Source organism: Cheilinus undulatus, linkage group 15 (genome assembly GCF_018320785.1).
Source record: "Cheilinus undulatus linkage group 15, ASM1832078v1, whole genome shotgun sequence".
In the NCBI taxonomy this organism is placed as follows: domain Eukaryota; kingdom Metazoa; phylum Chordata; class Actinopteri; order Labriformes; family Labridae; genus Cheilinus; species Cheilinus undulatus.
The window spans coordinates 43,659,475-43,679,291 of record NC_054879.1 but is presented as its reverse complement, the minus strand read 5'-3'; the positions used below and the strand labels follow the sequence as shown (position 1 = coordinate 43,679,291).

The following is a 19,817-nucleotide window of genomic DNA, read 5'->3' as shown; positions in this document are numbered from 1 at the left end:
AGAAGAAAGTTCCACCCTCCTCTCCTGATCTTCCTCTCAGCTGCAAGGAGGATCAGGAGAGCCACATCCATTAAGTCACATCCATTTACTGAGGGGGCGGAGTCAGGGGCGGAGTCAGACAGCTCAGTAACATTTAAAGCCACAGACACAGAAACAGCTCGTGAAACAGAGGGGTTTATTTTCTTTGCAACAAACTTCACAAGCATGCTTTGGGGACTCTGAGACCAATATTAACTTATCTTAAAGGGGTAAAATATGTGGCATTTAAGCATATAATGATGAAGATGGTAATTGCATAAATAGTGTAAAGAATAGCCTCCTATCTGGGAAAGCTGATGGAAGTGCGACACACAAACTTTACAGAGATAAAGAAACAAGTTCACCTCTGTATGACCTCAAAATAAATGATATCAATCAATCAAACTTCATTTATTTTAATAAATGATGTGTGAATAAGGCCAGAAAATATTACTTTGACAATTCAATTACCAAGACAAAACCAGGATTAAATCAGTCTGAGACTCCCAGCTGCTTTTTTATCCATGTGTGGCACCGTCATGCATAAAAAGGATGAGGCTGTTTTTTAGGGTTTCCTGAAATGCATAAGTTAACACATCATTATTGCCTTTATTTGAATGCACTGTCTATTATTCTGAATATTCAACATGGAATGTCAAAATCCATGTGTGATGCAGGTGGGATTGGGCACATCTGTTGCAGGTGCAGGTGGGAATAGATGGCATGTGCTGCAGGAGTGGGCGGTAATGGTCAGAGGGAAGGGAGCAGATGGGTGTGGGATTAAGAGGGCTCTAATTTAGCTAATTATGCTTTAAAAATGTTTAAATCTTTTGACATGACGTGTAACTAGAATAAGTGTATTATTCGCTAGAATAATGGTCCTTACAGAGTAATATAAAGAGTAACTTACGACAGTCATGCTCATCAGAGTCATCCACACAGTCTGATGTGCCATCACAGTGCCAGTCACTTGGTATACATCGCCCCGTCCCACAACGGAACTGCCCCGACTCACATCCTATGGAAAAGTCAAATTTAATGTCATATAATTCGGGGCAATTTCAAGCTATTAAAATGTATCCATAGTTGTCATTTTCATCTGTTTCTTCACTTATACCCTTGTCGAAGGGAAATAAGGCATAAAAACTGTAGCATCAAGAGAGAATAAATAAACTCTTCATTTCTATTTGATTTAAAAAACACACACATAGGTAGGGGTGCCTTCCACTGATGGAGGGTGTTGTTAACAGCATTGACGAGCCTTGGAGACAAGCGTGCCAGCCATCTCCCCCCAACGGTTACACAACCTTCCCCGCTCTCATCATGAGCCTCCGTTTGATGTTCTCACTGAGTGGCATCTGTAGAGATAAGGTACCACCACCACTCTACCTTCCCTGACGTTTTCCAGGAGAGATTGATTCAGGCAGCATAGTTCGAAGGCAGTGCACTCCATCAGAGCTGTCCATATAGGAATGTGCTTTTCTGATTGTCTCTCTGACAGTCTGATATATGGTGCTTGCTGTTCCTGTCTGGTCTGAGATGTAATTGGAATAAATAGTGGTACTGGGTGGTACCACAACTGTTTCAACACAAATTCTTTGAGAGGAGCTGTGAGGTGGTGATTGATGGTGCACACTTGGGGTTGGTTGTCTACCTTTGTTCTATCTGATCTAGTTTTCTCACTTGTTGATCAATTAGCCTCTTACAGTAGCAAAATATTGGGGCTAATACAATAAATTCTTATGTACACAAAGTTGAATTTAAGCTGCCACAAAATACACAGCCTTAAAACTAACTTCATAAATGTTGTCTGAATGGGACATTGATTGTATTTGAGTCAGCAGTTAGTCCTCTCTGTTATTTAATGTTCTCTTTTAAAGGCAGATCACTTCCCAAACAGTTGTGGGATCACTGCCTGCTCTACTACACTAAAAGCTTTGCATACTTCCCCGTCAAGAATTCTTGTCTTAGTGAATCAGCCAGCAAACAAGAAAGCTACTTTAAGACCAACACAACAAAACAAGCTGCACGTTCCCCCCTCGACGTCCATCCAGGAAGCAAAACTTTTTCCTGTTCAGTTTACTAATGATAAAATTGCTCACAATCTGCTAAAAAAGGGAGCCTTTGTTGAAAGGCAGTGACCCTTAAGGTCTCATCTATCGCATCATCTATTGTATGGCAGCAGGGATGAGGGCTGTGTACAGTAAACAGCAAAAAATGAACGTTAATTAAGATAAACATATTCCCTTCAACAATGCAGAGCATACTAAAACAAACAGGAATGACCTGATGTAAAAACCTCACTTTTAACCTCGTGAGAGCTTATTACATTGACCAGTGGAAACTGCAAAACTAAATAATGAATTAACATTGAGGGAAACATAAAGATGGTTGCAGCTGCCATACATTTAGACCATGGCGGTTGACTTTAAAGCATGTATGCCAAGTAGAAACTGATCTGGTAGAGGCTTTCAAATGCAGCCACTGTTTCCTAACAGTGTTTCCTGACAGTATCACTTCTGGGAAAGGTGACAGATACACTGAAGCTGAACCTTTCAACAGCACTATCTCATGTGAGGGGTCTGCTTACATTCAGTGAAAAATGTCTTCTTTGTAACGTTTCCCTTAATCCCCTAATTCCACATCTTTATCCTGTCAATGCCACAATTTCACTGTCATTCAATATAAGAAAAAAGTAAACACTAATAACTTCATTTCAGATTCAGAGTCCAAGTATTCAGGTTTTGATGGTGTCTATTTAATTACATGTTTTCCTTTCCCCTCTTTTCTAGTTTTGTCTTTTTAATTAGGAACTTAAACCCACAGCAGGAGACAGCACCACACTCTCCATGCAGGAAGATAAGGACGTCCTACTATTGCCCAACAAAGAAGAGCAATAAAGGAATTTTCATTAGAATGAAGCCCCCCAAATGCTTCAAACCCCACTGTGAATTTACAATGGCACAAAAGAGGTGCCAGCAGGGACACAAACTCATAACTGGAAGTGTCACCCTAAAATAAGCCACTCTGGAGATGAAAAGAAGAAGGGAAAGTACAGTAAGGCTTACTTCCCGCGATAAAGTAAAAAAAAGGGAAACATAAGCTCCCCCTCACAAGGCCAGCCATTAAGAAAACACCTGTCCACTACTCACTACTACTGAAACACCTCTTTCTTGTCACGTGGGGGCGTCTGAAAGATGTCTTCAAGCTTTCATCAATGCCGTCTTGTTTTGGCCAAGTCCTCTGGACTCACTGAATGTGAGTAGAGAAAAGTGGAGAAAGCGGCTGCTGGCAGCGTGAGACGCTGGACCTGTCTATGCTGTCAGAGCGAAGTGCTGCTGCCTATTTCATATGGAAATCAATGCAGCAGAAAGCAGTCAATTGCCAAACAAGTGACTTTGGCTCTTACAGCTACACACAAAACTGGGAAAAAAACGAGAGGCTTTGGCAGTGGCATGGGAGCAAAAGGAAGGAATAAATAGAGTAAGGAATAAAGCCATGGTCTGGTTAGAATTGGGGAATACTCAACATGATTTTTGGAGCGTGTCCTAACAAAAAAATGACTAAAAGATGGCTGAATAAAGTTGTCAAAGTACTATGCAACGGCCACTGGACGACTTATTTTATCCCTGTACAATGAGTCACAGGTTGCCAACTGTTTATTGGAACACACACTTCATCCAAAGCGTCTGTAACCTAGACAGAGAGCTGCAGGAAAACAAAGGATTTGCTCCTGATTGGTGCCAACTGTGTTCCTGTTTCTAACGCAGTGTAACTGTTGCACAAGGATTTAGGCTCCTGTGCCGGAAAAGAGGCCGGCATGTGTGAGGTTTAAGAGTGAATTTGCTGGTCAAGACTGAGTGTCTGAAAGAACGATTAGAGAAAAATAATTATTGCAGATTCAAGAACGTTAACTGCAAAACCTCATCTGTCTCTTTTACCCTGCTGTAAGACAAGATATTAATTTGTAACTCAATTACATGTGCTACCTTATGCACTTAATAGGTTATTTAGGCAATGATTTACAAGAAAAACAACAAGTTTACTGGTAAAACATGTCTGGAGCAGCAAAAATAGGTGTTAACGGTGCATCGCTGGGAAATCACCTCAGACTGTCACATTAGCTATTATGCTAGTGTAAGCATTCTGTGGCAGCATCACCCAAAAAGGGCTGGATAATGTGTTACCAAAGCTCAAGGAAGGAGTAATGATCACATGAATAAATAAATCATTACAAAATAAATCCAACTTTAGGTCTGGTTAAAGATCGTGTAACACATCAGCTTAATGCTTTCTAGAAACAATTTACACTACATAACATGGAGTGGCTGCACTGAGGCTTTAGATAATTGACTTTATTAAATGAATTTAAGCAGTCTACATCCCTGTCAGCTAATCACAACAAATCCTTATGATCAACATGAACTCACTGGCAAGTCTACTGAGAGCGTGCTGTTTAAGTCATCATTTTGTACCCTTCAGTTGTCATGAGCAGATGTCAGCTAAAAGCACCTGAAGTATGTCAAGGGAAATGCTCTGTGGCTTGTTTTAAAAGCTACAGTCTCAGAGTAAGCAACACTTTTTGAGGGGGTATGGACAGTCGGCCTACTCCTCATTTAAGAAATGAATGAAAGCTCTAGCCACGACCTCACTCTCGGTACACTTTTTCCAAGCTTCAGACTGCTCCTAAGGTAGAAATGGTCCCATTCTGCAGCAGCTGCAGTGTAATTAGTTGCTTGATTCACACTAAGGAGCTTACATACTAAGGGTTGAGCAAAAAGAAAGCAGATTACAATTTGAGAAGTAGGATCTAGCTGTGCTACATACACAACAGACAAACACAAGACTGACGTATAAAAATCAGAGCCTGTGCATTTTGTCCTTCCCTGTCTCTGTCTCAAGTCAGAAAATTAAGCTCTTCCTTGAGCCTTCGTCAGGTCTGAATCTGTGTTTTGCAGCGTAAAAATCTGCTCCGCTGAATGAGATTTGTACCAGTAGCTGAGTCCTCACAGATTGTCTGTAAGTCACATGCTCTTTTCTGTTACCTAGCAACAGTAAAGCTCAGGCAAAAGTTCCTCAAGAGAACTTCCAATCTGTCTGAGGAAGGCTTTGTGCTCAACCTTTAAAGTAATACTACGTGGTAAAACATTTAGCCCTGGTGGAGGAATTACTTTACCTAATGGACACCTAAGAAATAAATGAGAGGCTTGGGTACTGCATCAACTTTATGATTCATGTTCACGTGACATTTATTCTGTTGTATCAGTTTTCTCTGAGCCAAAGATAAAACAGAAGTTTGTTAAACTGGCTGATAATTAAATTCAGTTGTTGGTTTGTTTTGACGAGCAGCTACTGAACTGAGTGAACCACTTGTAGCACAACTCTGCAGCAGGTCCTCAATGAATCATTGAGCTGACAGCCAGTGTGACTAAAAAAAAAAAAGTAAAGAAAAGAACAGTCAGAGCACTTACCTTCAGAGTGGCACCATCTAACACAGCATATGAAGATGAGAAAGAGTTGAAGTATCAGTGCTCTCCTCATTCTGGCTGGTCCGTCCAGCTCCGCTGGGCAGATGGAGGAGCTGTAGGGACTGAGGCTGAGATGCTGTTGCTTTCTTCTGTCTGTCTTTCTTGGCCCGCTAGTTGATGAAGGGGGCGTGCACAAAGGCCAGGACAGCCGCTCCCCCAAGCCAGCCTCGGCCCTCCGGATAAATCCCTCTGGCCCTGGAATCTGCATAATGCCATGCAGCTCCGACTTTTCCCGAGTGCCAGTGATTTTTCACTCTCAGCAGGCCGTCGTCATTGTTTACTTGCTCTACACTTGAGAGGAAGTTGCCAACCTGTGATTTGAAGCAAAATAAAAACACGATAAAACAGGCTTTTAAAACTGTAGAAAGACAAAATAAAGAAACGCTTTAAATCAGGGGATCATACAGGCCCAGAAGAGTCACGTAATCCTAAAGTCTCCGGTTAAAATCCGACTAAGAACCAATGTTTACCATAAATTTCCCCATATCAAACTGATTAAAGTAGGCCTCAGGAAATGAGTGATTTCATGATGCCAAAAGGGGAATTTAATACGTCAGCTTTGAAACACAGTACGATAATAAACATAGTACGGATGCCAATATATTTCTCCACTCTACGTAAAGTCATGGAAGACTAATTGCAAATGCTTAAAAATGCAATAATTCTGGAAACATATCAACATTTCCACAAACTGTTTTTAAAACTACTTTATCACCTGGAATGACACTAACGTGAAGATTTCTGTACATAATGCTCCTTCGAGCCATACCGTCGAAGTGCAGGCAGCTGATCAAAAGCCCGACAGCTCCCCCATGCGGCCCAACAGCGTACCAGCAGCTCACCTGCTGAGGGCTGTAAATCAAAGGAGATTGTCGTTGCCATTGGAGACCGAGCAACTCTAACTTTTGGCGTGTTACGGCGTTTTTTTCACTAAAATGCTCCCAGAGGAAGAAAACGAATGATGGTTTAACTATTTAAAAACAAGAGATAGAGCTTCACAACTCCCTTTACGTTCACAATGGCAACTCCACAAAGAAATGCAGAAAACTTCTTGAAGATGGAGGGCGACGTGACTGAGGTATGTATAAGTTAGCAGTAACGAAGAAAAAATGTTAGCTATTTTAGCGTCTCTCTGTTTTACCTCACATTAAACAAACAGGAAATTCACTGTAAATACATATATATCCATTTTTTACTGTAAAAAAGCATTTCTGTTATTAAAATTATATCATAAATCTCCATTAAAAACAGCGAATGTCGAATCCCAGAAAAAAGTATTTTGCTAGGTGAGGAAAAACAGCCACTAACCGTTACCGTCTCGTACTCGACTTCAGACGGTTTCACGCCCTCCCTGTTGAAATTTTGCACTCCTGTTATTCAGCAGCTCTGTAGCTGATAAAATTATTCATAAAAAATATTAAACAAGAATTAGTGTCAAATAAGGTTTTAACCTGAGGGTGTTAATGGCCAATAATGGCATCATGCATAAATAAAAAAATTAGTACACATTAATTTTTTTTTTTCTATGTTAATCAAGAAAGACTTGATCATAAGCATCAAATATTAATTAATACATTTTCAAGAATTTAACCCTTAAAATATCAGTTTAATTGTAAACCCTTGATGTCTGTAATGTCAAATACAAGAGAAATGAAATATTTTTACATACTACATGCAAATTAGATTTCTTTAATTATGATCGTCACAGCCTTGAGTTTGGAAATAATAAGCAACAATTTAGTTTTTTTATTATTATTATTATTTGAAGGTTTTAGTAAATTGTTAGACTCAGGCTGTTAGTGGACAAAAATGGACGCCATAAATACATAGATTTTAAATCATAAGACCTGATCATAAATATTTAATGTTGAAGTTTTTTTAAATAATTTTTTTACTTCTTAAATGCCATTTAAAGTGAAAAAAAAACTTTTTTTTGTAATATAAAATACAAAAAATGAAATATTTTTTATATACTACATGCAAATTGGATTTCCTTGAAGGTGATCTTAACAGGCTTGAGTTTGGAAATTTGCAAAAATATATTTTTTAGTGTTTTTGTTTGTTTGTTTGTTTGTTTTTTAAGATTTTAATAAATTGTTATTCTCAGGATGTAAGTGGACAAAAATGGACGCCATACATAAAGATTAATAAAATACATTTAAAAGAATTTCACCTTTTTTACATAATTTTTTAAAAATCATGATAAGACCTGATCATTGATATCAAAAGTAGTTTTTTTTTCTTTAAGCCTTTAAATGTCATTTCAAGTGAAACAAAAAATGGTTGTAAGTAATGTAAAATACCCAAAAATGAAATATTTTTTATATACTACATGCAAATTGGATTTCCTTGAAGGCAATTATTACAGCCTTGAATCTGTAAATAATGGGCAACAACTTTGATTTTTATGCAGATATTATTTAAGATTTTAATAAACTGTTACAATATTAACCCTATAGGAAACCAAGATATTTGGGAAATGGTAGGTATTTGGTGATGAACAGGGTCAACTGTAAATTTCAAGCTGACTCCAGAATGAAAGCCTAATATCATAAAATTAAATTATTGTTTACTACTGCGATGGCTGGGGGATCAGAAATTGCATTATTATTTGGCTTCTGTGGGGCAGTTTTGGTCACAAATACTTTAAGAGTATACAAAACCTAAACCCAGCTTTTTATTCAATTTCAACTGAAAAAAACATCTTTTGGTTAAAGAAAATATCTAAAATCAAACTTACTTTGGAGTATAAATATATAGGTAGCCTATTCTTGAATGTCTTTATTTGGACATTATTTTGGACCAGACTTCTTAATACATCAGTGTTTCTCCAGTTCTTGATTGTTAATGTCTTGATATAAATGGACCTTAACTTCTTAGGTTATTTTAGTATTGAAGAATAAGCGGTTTGGATGATAAATATATCAGTTAATAAATAAATAAATCCTTTTGAATTAGAAAGTTTGTTAATTTGTCATTTGTACCTGGCAAGACAGTGACAGATTTTAAGTATGAGCATCACTTTGTAGGTAATGAAAGACAAAGAGATTACACAGTCTGACAGAGAGCGCTTCCAAGTTCAGATTGTTATATCTCAATTGGATTTTCTCCACCTATTTATGATTATAAGCCTTTTGAATAAAGCAGAATATTACTTAAAGTCTCTTCACTTAGCCCCCTAACAGCATAACTATATTGAAGCTGCAAATGTGTTTTTTTTAACACAAGTGTTTTTCACTTTTTCCCAGCCTATGGAATGTTTTCAGAAGTCACTGGCAAAACTCAGCTGCTTTTCTTTGGATGAGACAACAGAAACTGGAATGCTGCGGTCCAGGATTGATGAACAATCAGGGCTGATATGCATGTTGAAACAGAGAGCAGATGAACTCCTTCTACGATGTGAAGCCCTTCAGAAAATCAATACAGAGCTGGAGAGCTGCATGAAAGACTGCGAGACAGAGCTGGACAGTGAAAGAAAGAAAGCAGATCAAATGGAGAAGAGATTTAAGGATTTAGCCAGCAACAATCAAGCGATTATAGCATTCATGACGGAGTACAAAAATCAAAATGGCCTTTTAAAGCTGGAAAACAAAGAGCTGCAGACTGAAAATGAAACACTTTTCTCTAAAAAGTTAGAGGATAAAGAAGTGTTAGTTCAAAAACTGACACAAGAAATCAAGCAACTAACCGAGACCTTCACAAAGAAAGAAAATGGATATCGGTAAGATGATTTTTTTGTACGTTTTCCAGATTGCTGAAAGATAAATCTGATGGTAGAAAAAAAAGGAAGTTAATAAACATTTTTGTGATCTAAGGATATGCAATTCTTTTATTACTCTGTATTAAATATTTGAGTTTTGACATGATAGTTTTACTAAACTTTGGGCATCAGGGAACTGTCATTTAGCTTATGTTTTTTCTGTACATACAACTTTGATTCTTCTTCTGTGTTTAAGGGAGAAACTATCAGAGTGCCAGTTAAAACTCAAGGAGCAAGCAACTCAGCATCAAACAAAGGAAGCATCGCTACTAGATGAGCTGAAAGATGTTCAGAAACAGCAAAGAGATGCTGTCGGGTTGTGCAAAGGTGAGTTGCAAACAGAATTCTCTGAAGTAATACAGACTGTTACAGGCACTTGTGAACTTTTGGCCTTCTATCCATGATCAGACCTTCAGATGAAGTTACAAAAGGTTGGAGAGGAGCATGCTTTAAAGGAAACTGACATGCAAGAAAGCATAAGAAGCGTCACCAGAGCGAAGGACAAATTGCTGCAGCTGTCTTTTGAGAGAGGGACACTGATACAGGTGATGGAAATGAGTATTTAGTGCCCTCAGTAGAATAACATTTAGGCATGAATGAACACTTAATTTACAAAAGTTATTGTTAAAAACAGGAGAAACAAGAGGTGATCCTGCAGATTGAGAAGAAATTGAAAGACGAAAAAAAAGCCAGGGCAAAAGCAGAGGACAGGTAAGACGCTGAAAAGACAATGCTGCTATGGAAGGTATCCTCATATATTAAAAGTATCTCTTTATCTGACTTTAGATTTCAAAAGGAGGCAGAAGCTGTCAATGCAGATTTAAGAGTGACGTCTCTCCAGTCTGCTCTGGATGAAGCCACAGCTAAATATCGGCAGTTCAAACTGGTCAGTTGAAATCGACAGTCATGGACAAAAGTATTGGCACCCCTGGAATTTTTTCCAGAAAATACACCATTTCTCCCAGAAATTGTTGCAATTAAGAATGTTTTTGGTGTACACGTTTATTTTATTAATGTACATTGGAACAACACAAAAAACAGAAGAAAAAAAGCCAAAATTGACACAATTTTACACAAAACTCAAAAAATGGGCCAGACAAAATTGCTGGCACTCTCAACGTAATATTTGGTTGCACACCCTTGGGAAGAAATAACTGAAAACAATCGCTTCCTATAACCATCGACAAGCTTCTTAAACCTCTCAACTGGAATTTTGGACCACTCTTCTATTGCAAACTGCTCCAGTTCTCTCAGATTTGAAGGGTGCCTTCTTGCAACAGCAGTTTTGAGATCTCTCCATAGGTGTTCAATGGGATTTAGATCCAGACTCATTGCTGGCCACCTCAGAACTCTCCAACCCTTTGTGTCCCAACAATTTCTTGGTGCTTTTTGAGGTATGTTTAGGGTCATGGCCTTGCTGGAAGACCCATGACCTCTGACGCAGACCCAGCTTTTGCTGCTTTGTCAGCAGTGGGGTTCTCCTCGGTCTCCTGCCATAGTGCTTCGTCTCATTCAGAAGACGACGTATGGTCCGAGCTGACACTTTTGCACAGAGTCTGCAGGACAGCCTGAATTGTGAGGAAGTTGACTGAGGATGTTTATCCACCATTCCAACTATCCTGCGTTGCATTCTTTTGTCAATTTTTCTCTTCCATCCATGTCCAGGGAGATTAGCCACAGTTCCATGGGTTATAAACTTCTTGATTATATTACACACAGTGGACAAAGGAATCTCAAGATCTCTGGAGATGGTCTTGAAACCTTGAGATTGTTCATATTTTTCCACAATTTTGCTTCTTAAGTCCTCAGACAATTCTGGGCTCTTCTTTCTCTTCTCCATGTGTGACACACACAGGCACACAACACAAAGGTTGAGTCAACTTTTAGACATTCTAACTGGCTTCAGGTGTGATTTCTAGATTGCCAGCACCTGTTACTGCCACAGGTGAGTTTAAATGAGCATCACATGCTTGAAATAAAATGATTTACCCACAGTTTTAAAAGGGTGCCAATAATTTTGTCCGGACCATTTTTGAGTTTTGTGTAAAATTATGTCAATTTTGGCTTTTTTCTTTTGTTTTTTTGTGTTGTTCCAATGCACATAAAGGAAATAAACATGTGTATACCAAAACTATTTGTAATTGCAACAATTTCTGGGAGAAATGGTGTATTTTCTGGAAAATTTCCAGGGTGCCAATACTTTCATCCATGACTGTATATTGAAAATTGCAATTGCAATTATGCAATATAGGACTGAGGGTACATTAATTTTGTTTTTTTGTTTTTTTACAGGACTTTGATGCCTACAAAGAGCACAGCAGCAGCCTTCTCTTACAAGAGAGGGAGCTGAATAAGAAACTTCGACACATGATGGGATAAATTTTAACTTGTGTGAGTCGTGTTTTCATTAAAATGAGTAGTGTTCATACTTACATATTTTAACAAGTTTTATTTTATCTTCCCCTTTCCAGAGAAACAGCACCACAACATTAACATACTTGGCAAGACGTGTTAGAAGTTCCTTACAAAGAAATCATACTGTACAAATGTTTGTCTCATAAAATCTTGCAAAAAATTTCATTTAAGAGTGTTCTTCTGCCAGTTTCTCAGCCTTCTGGACTACTTCTTCAATGGGACCCACCATGTAGAAAGCTTGTTCTGGTAGGGCATCATATTCACCTTAAAGAAACAAAAGAATAAATATTAATTTTATTGTTACTGCTATCACATATAGACCTGTTTTACCCGTGGTTAGACACTCTACCTCCTAGGATGCTCTTGAAGCCTTTGATTGTTTCCTTCAGAGGCACCAGCTTTCCCAAGTGACCTGTGAAAACTTCTGCTACCTGGAATGGCTGTGACAAGAAACGCTGGATCTTACGAGCACGTGCTACAGTCAGCTTATCTTCCTCTGACAATTCATCCATACCCAGGATAGCAATAATGTCCTGCAATGATTTATAGTCCTGCAAAAGATAGAAGTTAGATATTATATTTTTGGGATTGTTTAAATTGTTGCCAGCTATTCTTAAATTTCTAAGCATCCAACTTGAAGCTTGCCTGAAGAATCTTCTGCACACCACGAGCAACATCATAGTGTTCAGAACCCACAATGTTAGGGTCCATGATACGGGACGTGGAATCCAAAGGGTCCACAGCGGGGTAGATACCAAGCTCAGCAATAGCACGGGACAGCACAGTTGTTGCATCCAAGTGGGCAAAAGTTGTTGCAGGGGCAGGGTCAGTCAAATCATCAGCAGGCACATAGATAGCCTGTAAGAAAAAGTAGGGGCATGTGATGCAAGAATAATCTAGAAAATCAGACTTTAATGACAATGATTGCCCTCTCTCACCTGTACTGAGGTGATAGAGCCTTTCTTGGTGGTGGTAATTCTCTCCTGCATTGTTCCCATATCAGTGGCTAAAGTGGGCTGGTAACCCACAGCTGAGGGGATACGACCTAGCAGAGCAGACACCTGCAGGACAGGGGCGTAGATATGCAGTTGCAAGATAATGAAAAGCATTTTTGCAAGGATGTCTGCTAATGAGGAAAAATCTTGAGCATACCTCTGATCCAGCCTGGGTAAACCTAAAGATGTTGTCAATAAAGAGAAGTACATCCTGTCCCTCCTGATCGCGGAAGTATTCGGCAACAGTCAAACCAGTAAGAGCAACTCTAGCACGGGCACCTGGAGGCTCATTCATTTGACCATACACAAGAGCTACCTGGGAAAATTAAGACAAGAATCAAGGAGAATCTAGCATTATTTCATGCTTAAAAAGTTGCACCGAATAGCCTATGCATGAGTCCGAAAAACTGAACTGTGTTTAGATAAAACATTTACGTAAAAATAGTCACCTTAGAGGTCGTGTCCTTCAGGTTAATAACACCAGACTCGATCATTTCATGGTACAAGTCATTTCCCTCTCTGGTTCGTTCTCCCACTCCAGCAAACACTGAGTAACCACCGTGAGCCTTGGCCACATTGTTGATCAGCTCCATAATCAACACAGTCTTTCCAACGCCAGCGCCGCCGAACAGACCTGACAGAATACAGTGTACAACAGAGGTGTCAAACTTAATCACACCAGGGGCCAGATTCTGGATTTAAGTCTAACCTGAAAGCCTGAGATGGTTAAAATTAGACCATATACTGTCAACCTCTTTTTCGCCAGAAATTTAAAAAATGTAGCAATGATTTTAAATCACTTTGAAATAAAAAGTCAAAATGATACGTTAAAAGGCTCAAAATCTGAGATAAAAAGTCAACTTTATTAGTTCAAGGGTTAAAAAACACAAAACTAAAACAGCAAAATGTTTTAAGAAATGCAAATATAAAAGAAAGTCAAAATTATTAATTTAAAAGGTCAAAATGTGAGTTGGAATTCCAAATTGTAAGTCTAAATAGCCAAAATATGGGATTAAAAAGCTGAAATTAAGAGTTGAAAGGTCAAAATATGACTCCAAATTTAAAATTGTTTATCTAAAAGGTCATAATATGATATAAACTATTAAAATTATGAGTTGAACGGGTCAAACTATAAAATGAAAAGTCAAAATAATAAGTTTCAGTCAATTTTGAGATGCAAAATTGCAAATATGACAAACAAATTAATCACTTCCCACTTTCTTGACTTTTTATAATAATATTTCACTGTTTCATACACCATTTCAGATTTTCATGACTTAACAAGGATATTTTAAATCATCAAGGATAAGTTTAAATTTTTATACTGGAGGAAATCTGCAAGCCTCATCTCAAACTGGTTGGCCAGTTATAATAGAAATATGATATGATCTTGCGGGCCGGATGTAACTGTACCACAGGCTGGATTTGGCCCCCTGGCCTTGAGTCTGACACCCCTGGCATACACGGTTATCAAACTGTTGTATAAAAAAGCTAAAAATGTGTGCAAAGAAAATACAATTTGAGATATAAATCCACCAACCAATCTTTCCACCCTTGGCATAGGGTGCCAGCAGATCTACCACTTTGATGCCAGTGACCAGGATCTCCTGCTCCACACTCATGTCTGTGAACTCAGGGGCTTCAGCATGGATGGGAGCAGTTCTAAAAGATATGAGTTATTTTTACAAGCTGTTAAAATATTCTTATTTCTCTGGTATCAAAAAAAGCCTATAACCAGCAAAGAAGAAAACAGTTTACCTTTGATTGTTTATTAAAAACTACAAACTTCTACACATTTTTAATATTGGACTTTCAGTGGGAATATTTGACAATAATCAAAACATAACTCAGCCATCATGAAACCCTCCTCAACACTTACTGTTTGGTGCTAATTGGACCCCTCTCATCAATGGGCTCCCCAATGACATTCATGATCCTGCCCAGAGTCTCTGGGCCAACGGGGATCCTAATGGGGGCTCCAGTATCCAGAACCTGCTGACCACGGACAAGACCCTCTGTGCCGTCCATGGCAATTGTTCTGACTGTGTTTTCACCTAGAGAAAACACAAGAAAAACAATAAAGAAATGGGTATTTTCCTGACAAGACATTAGAATATTCACGTGCTTCTACCAAGTATCTGTACAGCAAACTCACCCAGATGCTGTGCCACCTCCAGCACCAGCCTGCTGTCTCGGCCGAGCACCTCCAGGGCATTGAGAATGGGAGGAAGGCCTTCATCGAACTGGACATCAACCACAGCACCAATAACAGCAACTATGCGGCCATTGGCCAGTGCTGCCTTTGCAGCTGGGGCAGCATAGCCTCTGCCTGAAAGGACAGCAACATAGAAAGGACAATGACTTCAACTCAGTTATTTTAAAGAGCTTTGACATTCAAAAGAATCAGCAGGATTTCAGAAACTAAGACACACAGAAAGAGAATAAACAAAGCTCAATTTAAGTTTATATGTGATATATTGCATTATACAATGGAGCATGAGGTTATCATTGCAAATTGCACAAATATATATGGCACTTCTGCTTCTTAACAGCACTGTTCGTGTTTTGTTGACAATGCAGTCCACAGCGTGAAAAGTTTCAGAGGTGTGTAACACATTGATTTGTGCTGAGACACTTGGGAAGGTCATTCATTGGAGACAGTTCACTTGTGTATATACAAGGTCTGATTAAAGACACAGACACCCAAATAACTGCATGTTTCTTATCTCAGCTGCTTTACAAGGAAATAGATAAAATCAGGTTTCAAATGGATTAAAAACTTCATGCTATTAAGAAGCCTGAGTTATAGCGCGTGCAAACATTGGCGTTAATACAATGCAAACAGACCCATATAATGCTGACAGCCGGTACGTGTTTTCTAAAAAGTTGTCACTCACTTAAAGAAAGGGCCGCTTGTCTTCCACTCGTACTTCTTAAAGAGTTTAAAGGCTTTAGAGCCTGCAGAGCCCCGTTGCTGCACCGTCCCACAGCACCCAACATGGTTAAGATGGCTGAAGGTGAAGGCACACACAGCAGATATTGGTAAGCACTCAGTGAATTCAAAAGCCGGTGTGAGCATGCGTAGTCCGCCGTGTTGCCATCCCTTCGCGTGCCGGCAGAGGGCGGCAACAACCAATACATACAGATGCTAATACTGCCCCTAAATGCTACATGGTGATACTGCAATTGAGTTCGTTTATTTCATGAAATATATTTACATAGTTGAAAATGGGGTGAGTAAAACTATCACCGAATAACGACTATATATTATTTAAAAATGTAAATTTCTCATAATTCCCTTAGTTCAATAATAAGACGTATATGAGGGAGCTAGGTTATAAAAGTAGCTTTGGCTCACAACACGTGCGAAAACCTTGTTTTTAGCTGGTTATGGAGCAGTCTCAAATCAATATAAATGTCTCTTCACGGCCTACAAAAGCTTTTAGGTTTTCTGTTTTGTTTTGTTGTGTTTTTTCTCTGCTTGAAATAATCTGCAGACTGCATTTAAACTGCAGCGCCTAGTGACTGAATATACATGATGTTTTATTAATACTGTACCTTTTGTTTATTGTGAACTGTGTGAGTCAGAGTATGTTTGATATTTGAAACTTTATTGCTGCCATTCTTGGCCAGGTCTCCCTTGAAAAAAAGAGATCTTTGATCTCAAGGGGACTAACCTGATTAAATAAAGGTTAAATTTAACAAATGATAATAATAGGATCATCTGAGACAAGAGTATTTCTGCTCTATAGTCATTTCTAATGCCTGAAATTGTTGTAACAGGGTGGGTGAAGGATGAATTAATGAGAACATGCTGCACAGAGATCCTTTTTAACTTCTTCCATGACAAGGATGCTCCATGAGTACATCTGACTGCTTAAAGATAGCAGGATGAGATTCTACTTATATATCTATTGGATAAAATCAGCAGAAAAGAGTCAGGCTTTGACCGGAAGCGTTGACAAAATAAGCCTAGAAACAGATAACTTTCTCTTTTAGAATTCAATCAGAGGCATATGCTGCCATAGAAATAACTTCTCTGCTCTATATGAGTTACAACTTGCAGTGTATCATTATAAAGTTAAAGGGGGCATATTTTACTCTTTTAAGACAAGTTTGTATTGGTCTCAAAGGTCCCCAAAAACATGCCTGTGAAGTTTGTTGCTGAAAAACACTCCAGTATTGGATTCTTGCATGTCTAAAAACCCTTCTGTTTCAGCCCTGAGCTGTTTCTGTGTCTGTGGCTTTAAATGTCAGTGAGCTGTCTGACTCCGCCCATGACTCCACCCCTCTCAGTAAATGGATGTGGCTTAATAGATGTGGCTCTCCTAATCTGAAGAGGAGGGCAGAACTTTCTTCCAAGTGGAGAGGGCCAACCAAACCTGAGGGCGGTGCTAACTCCCCACATGACATCATGAGGGGAGTTGGAGAAGCCAAGGGCACATATTTTTGTTAGAAAAAGCCTGAAAAGGAGATTCTGGCATTAGTATGTCCCCTTTAAGAAAGATCATTTTAAAATGTTATGTACAAAAGTATTTATCCCCTTGGATGTTCTACCCTTTAATGATTTTTATTGCATAAAAACTCTTTAATGTGGAAGTTAAGACAGAATCTTGCAAAGTAATGTCAATTAAACAAACCATGTTAGGTCAAATAAGTGATTTCATGAATATTCACCCCCCTTATTAACACAGGTCCAGCCACTTGGTGCTAGAAGTCTCATAGTTAGTGAAACTGGGAATATTTGAGTGCAGTGAATGTGTCTCAAGTGATTGTAGTATAAAGACAGTGTCTGCAAGGTCTAGTCACTGGTTAATCAATATTCCTGGCTACCATTACAGGATGGATACGAAAAAAGTGTTCAAGGTACTGAACATCCTCCGGAGTTCACTTAAATCCATCATGAAGAAATGGAAGGAATATGGTAAATCTGCCTAGATCAGGCTGTCCTCACAAGCTGCAAGAAGAAGACTAGTGAGAGAGGCAACCAAGACACGTATGACTACTCTGAAGAGTTCAAAGCTTCAGCAGCTGAGATTGGAGAGACTCTGCAGGCAATCACTGTTGCCCCTGTTCTGCATCAGTCAAAGCTTTATGGGAGAGTGGCAAAGAGAAAGCTGCTGTTGAAGAAAACTCATTAAATCTCAACTAGAGTTCACCAAAAGGAATGAAGGAGACTCCAAAGTTCTTTGGTCTGATAGGACCAAAATGGTGCTTTTTGGTCATCAGACAAGATGCTGTGTTTGGCTGCACATCACCACAAACACACCATCTCCACTGTGAAACACGGTGGTGGCAGCATCATGCTGTGTGGATGCTTCTCAGCCGTTGGCCCTGGAAGGCTTATAAAGGCAGAGAGTAAAATGAATGCGGCAAAATATAGGAATAGCCAGGAGGACAATCTTATTCAGTCTGCAGGAGTACTATGGCTTGGGAAGGATTTATTTTCCAACAAGACAGTCTGAAGCATACAGCAAAAGCTACATAGAATGCTCTAGAGTGGTCAAGTCAAAGCACAGGTCTCAATCCAATAGTGACTTTATGGTTGGACTCAAAAAAGTCTGACAGAGCTCGAGCAGTTCTGCAAAGAAGAATGAAGTTAAATTGCAGTGTTCAGATGTTTGAGCCTGAGTGAGACCTGAGACAGACTCAGGGCTGTGACTGCAGCTAAAGCTCTTTAATACTGACTTGAAGGGGGTGACTGTTTATGTTGTCACTTATTTTACATTATGTCTTTTTAATTAATTGACATTACTTTGAAGAAATCTGTTTTCATTTTGATATTAAAGAGGTTTATTTTGTCTTAAAAGCCCACTTTTATTTACCATAGTTGATTTATAAAATTAATAAAAGTCTAAAACAGATTGTTCAGTTAGTTTAAATTCATTGTCATTCATTTTGTTCTTCCTAGGTTTAAAAATGTTCTCTTTGCAAGTCGGTCTAAGCATTTGTGTTCTCCAGTAGTCCTAAGCATAAAAGAGAACATAACAAAAACACTCATTGAGGAACTTCCAGGAAACACAACCTGTCTCTCATTTTAACAACTAAGTAATGCAGGCCCAGTATGAAAGCTTGTCAGTCATCATGGGGCAGAGTGACAGAGTGGATTTTGCCATTTAGCAATCATTCATCCAGTGCAACATTCCATTGTGTCAGAAAGTCTCCTCTAATTACTGCTTGCCTGGAGCTTTGCAACACAAAGCCTCCTCACCTTGAACACAGCAGACAGAAAGCGCCATGAATCCTCAGCCAGGACCACACCACACCAGGAGGAGAAGGCTTAAAGGTCATGTCTGCTGCTCAACGATCAGATGGTCATCTTCTTGAGGCTGGAAGGTGATACCACCTACCGCTTCCAGTTATACATTTTCTAAAAGATATATTGCATGTCATTCACCTGTGGCTGCAACCCCCTTTACATATAGGGATAATTAATGGAAACAAATCACAATAGCTGCCTAAAGGTAGTCAAAATCTAGAGCACTAAAGCATATGAGGTTACTCTGAGGCCGTATGAGCTTACCTGACCTTGCAGGTATCTAAAACATGGCATAGTAAAAACCTTTCTTATTTCTTCCACTTTTTTCAAATGAGGTGACATTTTTCAAAATGTTTGGTTTAGAGATAGTTTAAATCTGCGTGCATTGGACTTTTCCCCTCAGATGGTATTTGTCTAAAATATTACAGCTTTAATTCTTTGCATTAAGATTATTGCTTTTCATAGGTTGGTCTTGTTTAGATTTCTGTCAGAATGCTGTCATAAGTTGCTGCTCCCTAAGGTAAAAAGCATCTCATTTAGCACTTTTTCAGTAGTCACCAGTACTTTATAATTTAATGATTAATGTAGAGATTTTTACAACTTGTATTCCCTTTTCCTCAGGCAGGGCTGTTATGGTCATTCCAATGTCCAAGCTGGAGACCAAAGGTTAGCAGGCCTTTGCCATTAGGGCCTCTAAATTTTAAACCCCTCATACCTATGGAATTTATGCTGGCATCAGTGCCATTTTACATCGACTCTTAAAAAAGCTTTTAGCTGCATTTTATTGCTGCGATCCTGTGTTAGTAATGCTATTCTATTATAATGCTTATTTGTTGTGTTGA

At 38.8% G+C, this 19,817-nt stretch overlaps 3 protein-coding genes across 3 annotated transcripts in view; 1 reads left to right on the top strand and 2 right to left on the bottom strand.

Moving 5' to 3' along the window:
* The window catches only part of lrp2a (low density lipoprotein receptor-related protein 2a), a 64,120-nt gene extending 58,358 nt beyond the window's left edge, over positions 1-5,762 (bottom strand). Inside the window, 3 exon segments of the mRNA XM_041806558.1 lie at positions 929-1,036; positions 5,490-5,669; positions 5,672-5,762. Of these exon segments, the coding sequence (XP_041662492.1) occupies positions 929-1,036; positions 5,490-5,669; positions 5,672-5,762 (379 nt within the window).
* A 785-nt stretch (positions 5,763-6,547) lies between these two features.
* zgc:172182 (coiled-coil domain-containing protein 89) lies at positions 6,548-11,707 on the top strand. Its single transcript, XM_041807611.1, has 7 exons — positions 6,548-6,624; positions 8,795-9,267; positions 9,503-9,633; positions 9,715-9,851; positions 9,941-10,017; positions 10,093-10,192; positions 11,599-11,707. The coding sequence occupies exons 1-7, from the start codon at positions 6,565-6,567 to the stop codon at positions 11,683-11,685; spliced, it is 1,065 nt and encodes a 354-aa protein (XP_041663545.1). The 5' UTR covers positions 6,548-6,564; the 3' UTR covers positions 11,686-11,707.
* Positions 11,708-11,740: 33 nt separating this feature from the next.
* Positions 11,741-15,764, bottom strand: LOC121522914 (ATP synthase subunit beta, mitochondrial-like). The gene is made up of 10 exons (XM_041807610.1): positions 15,614-15,764; positions 14,872-15,045; positions 14,596-14,770; positions 14,257-14,378; positions 13,166-13,350; positions 12,874-13,032; positions 12,660-12,782; positions 12,367-12,579; positions 12,071-12,272; positions 11,741-11,985 (listed from the first exon to the last, which is right to left on the bottom strand). The coding sequence occupies exons 1-10, from the start codon at positions 15,714-15,716 to the stop codon at positions 11,888-11,890; spliced, it is 1,554 nt and encodes a 517-aa protein (XP_041663544.1). The 5' UTR covers positions 15,717-15,764; the 3' UTR covers positions 11,741-11,887.
* Between the last annotated feature and the right edge of the window lie 4,053 nt (positions 15,765-19,817).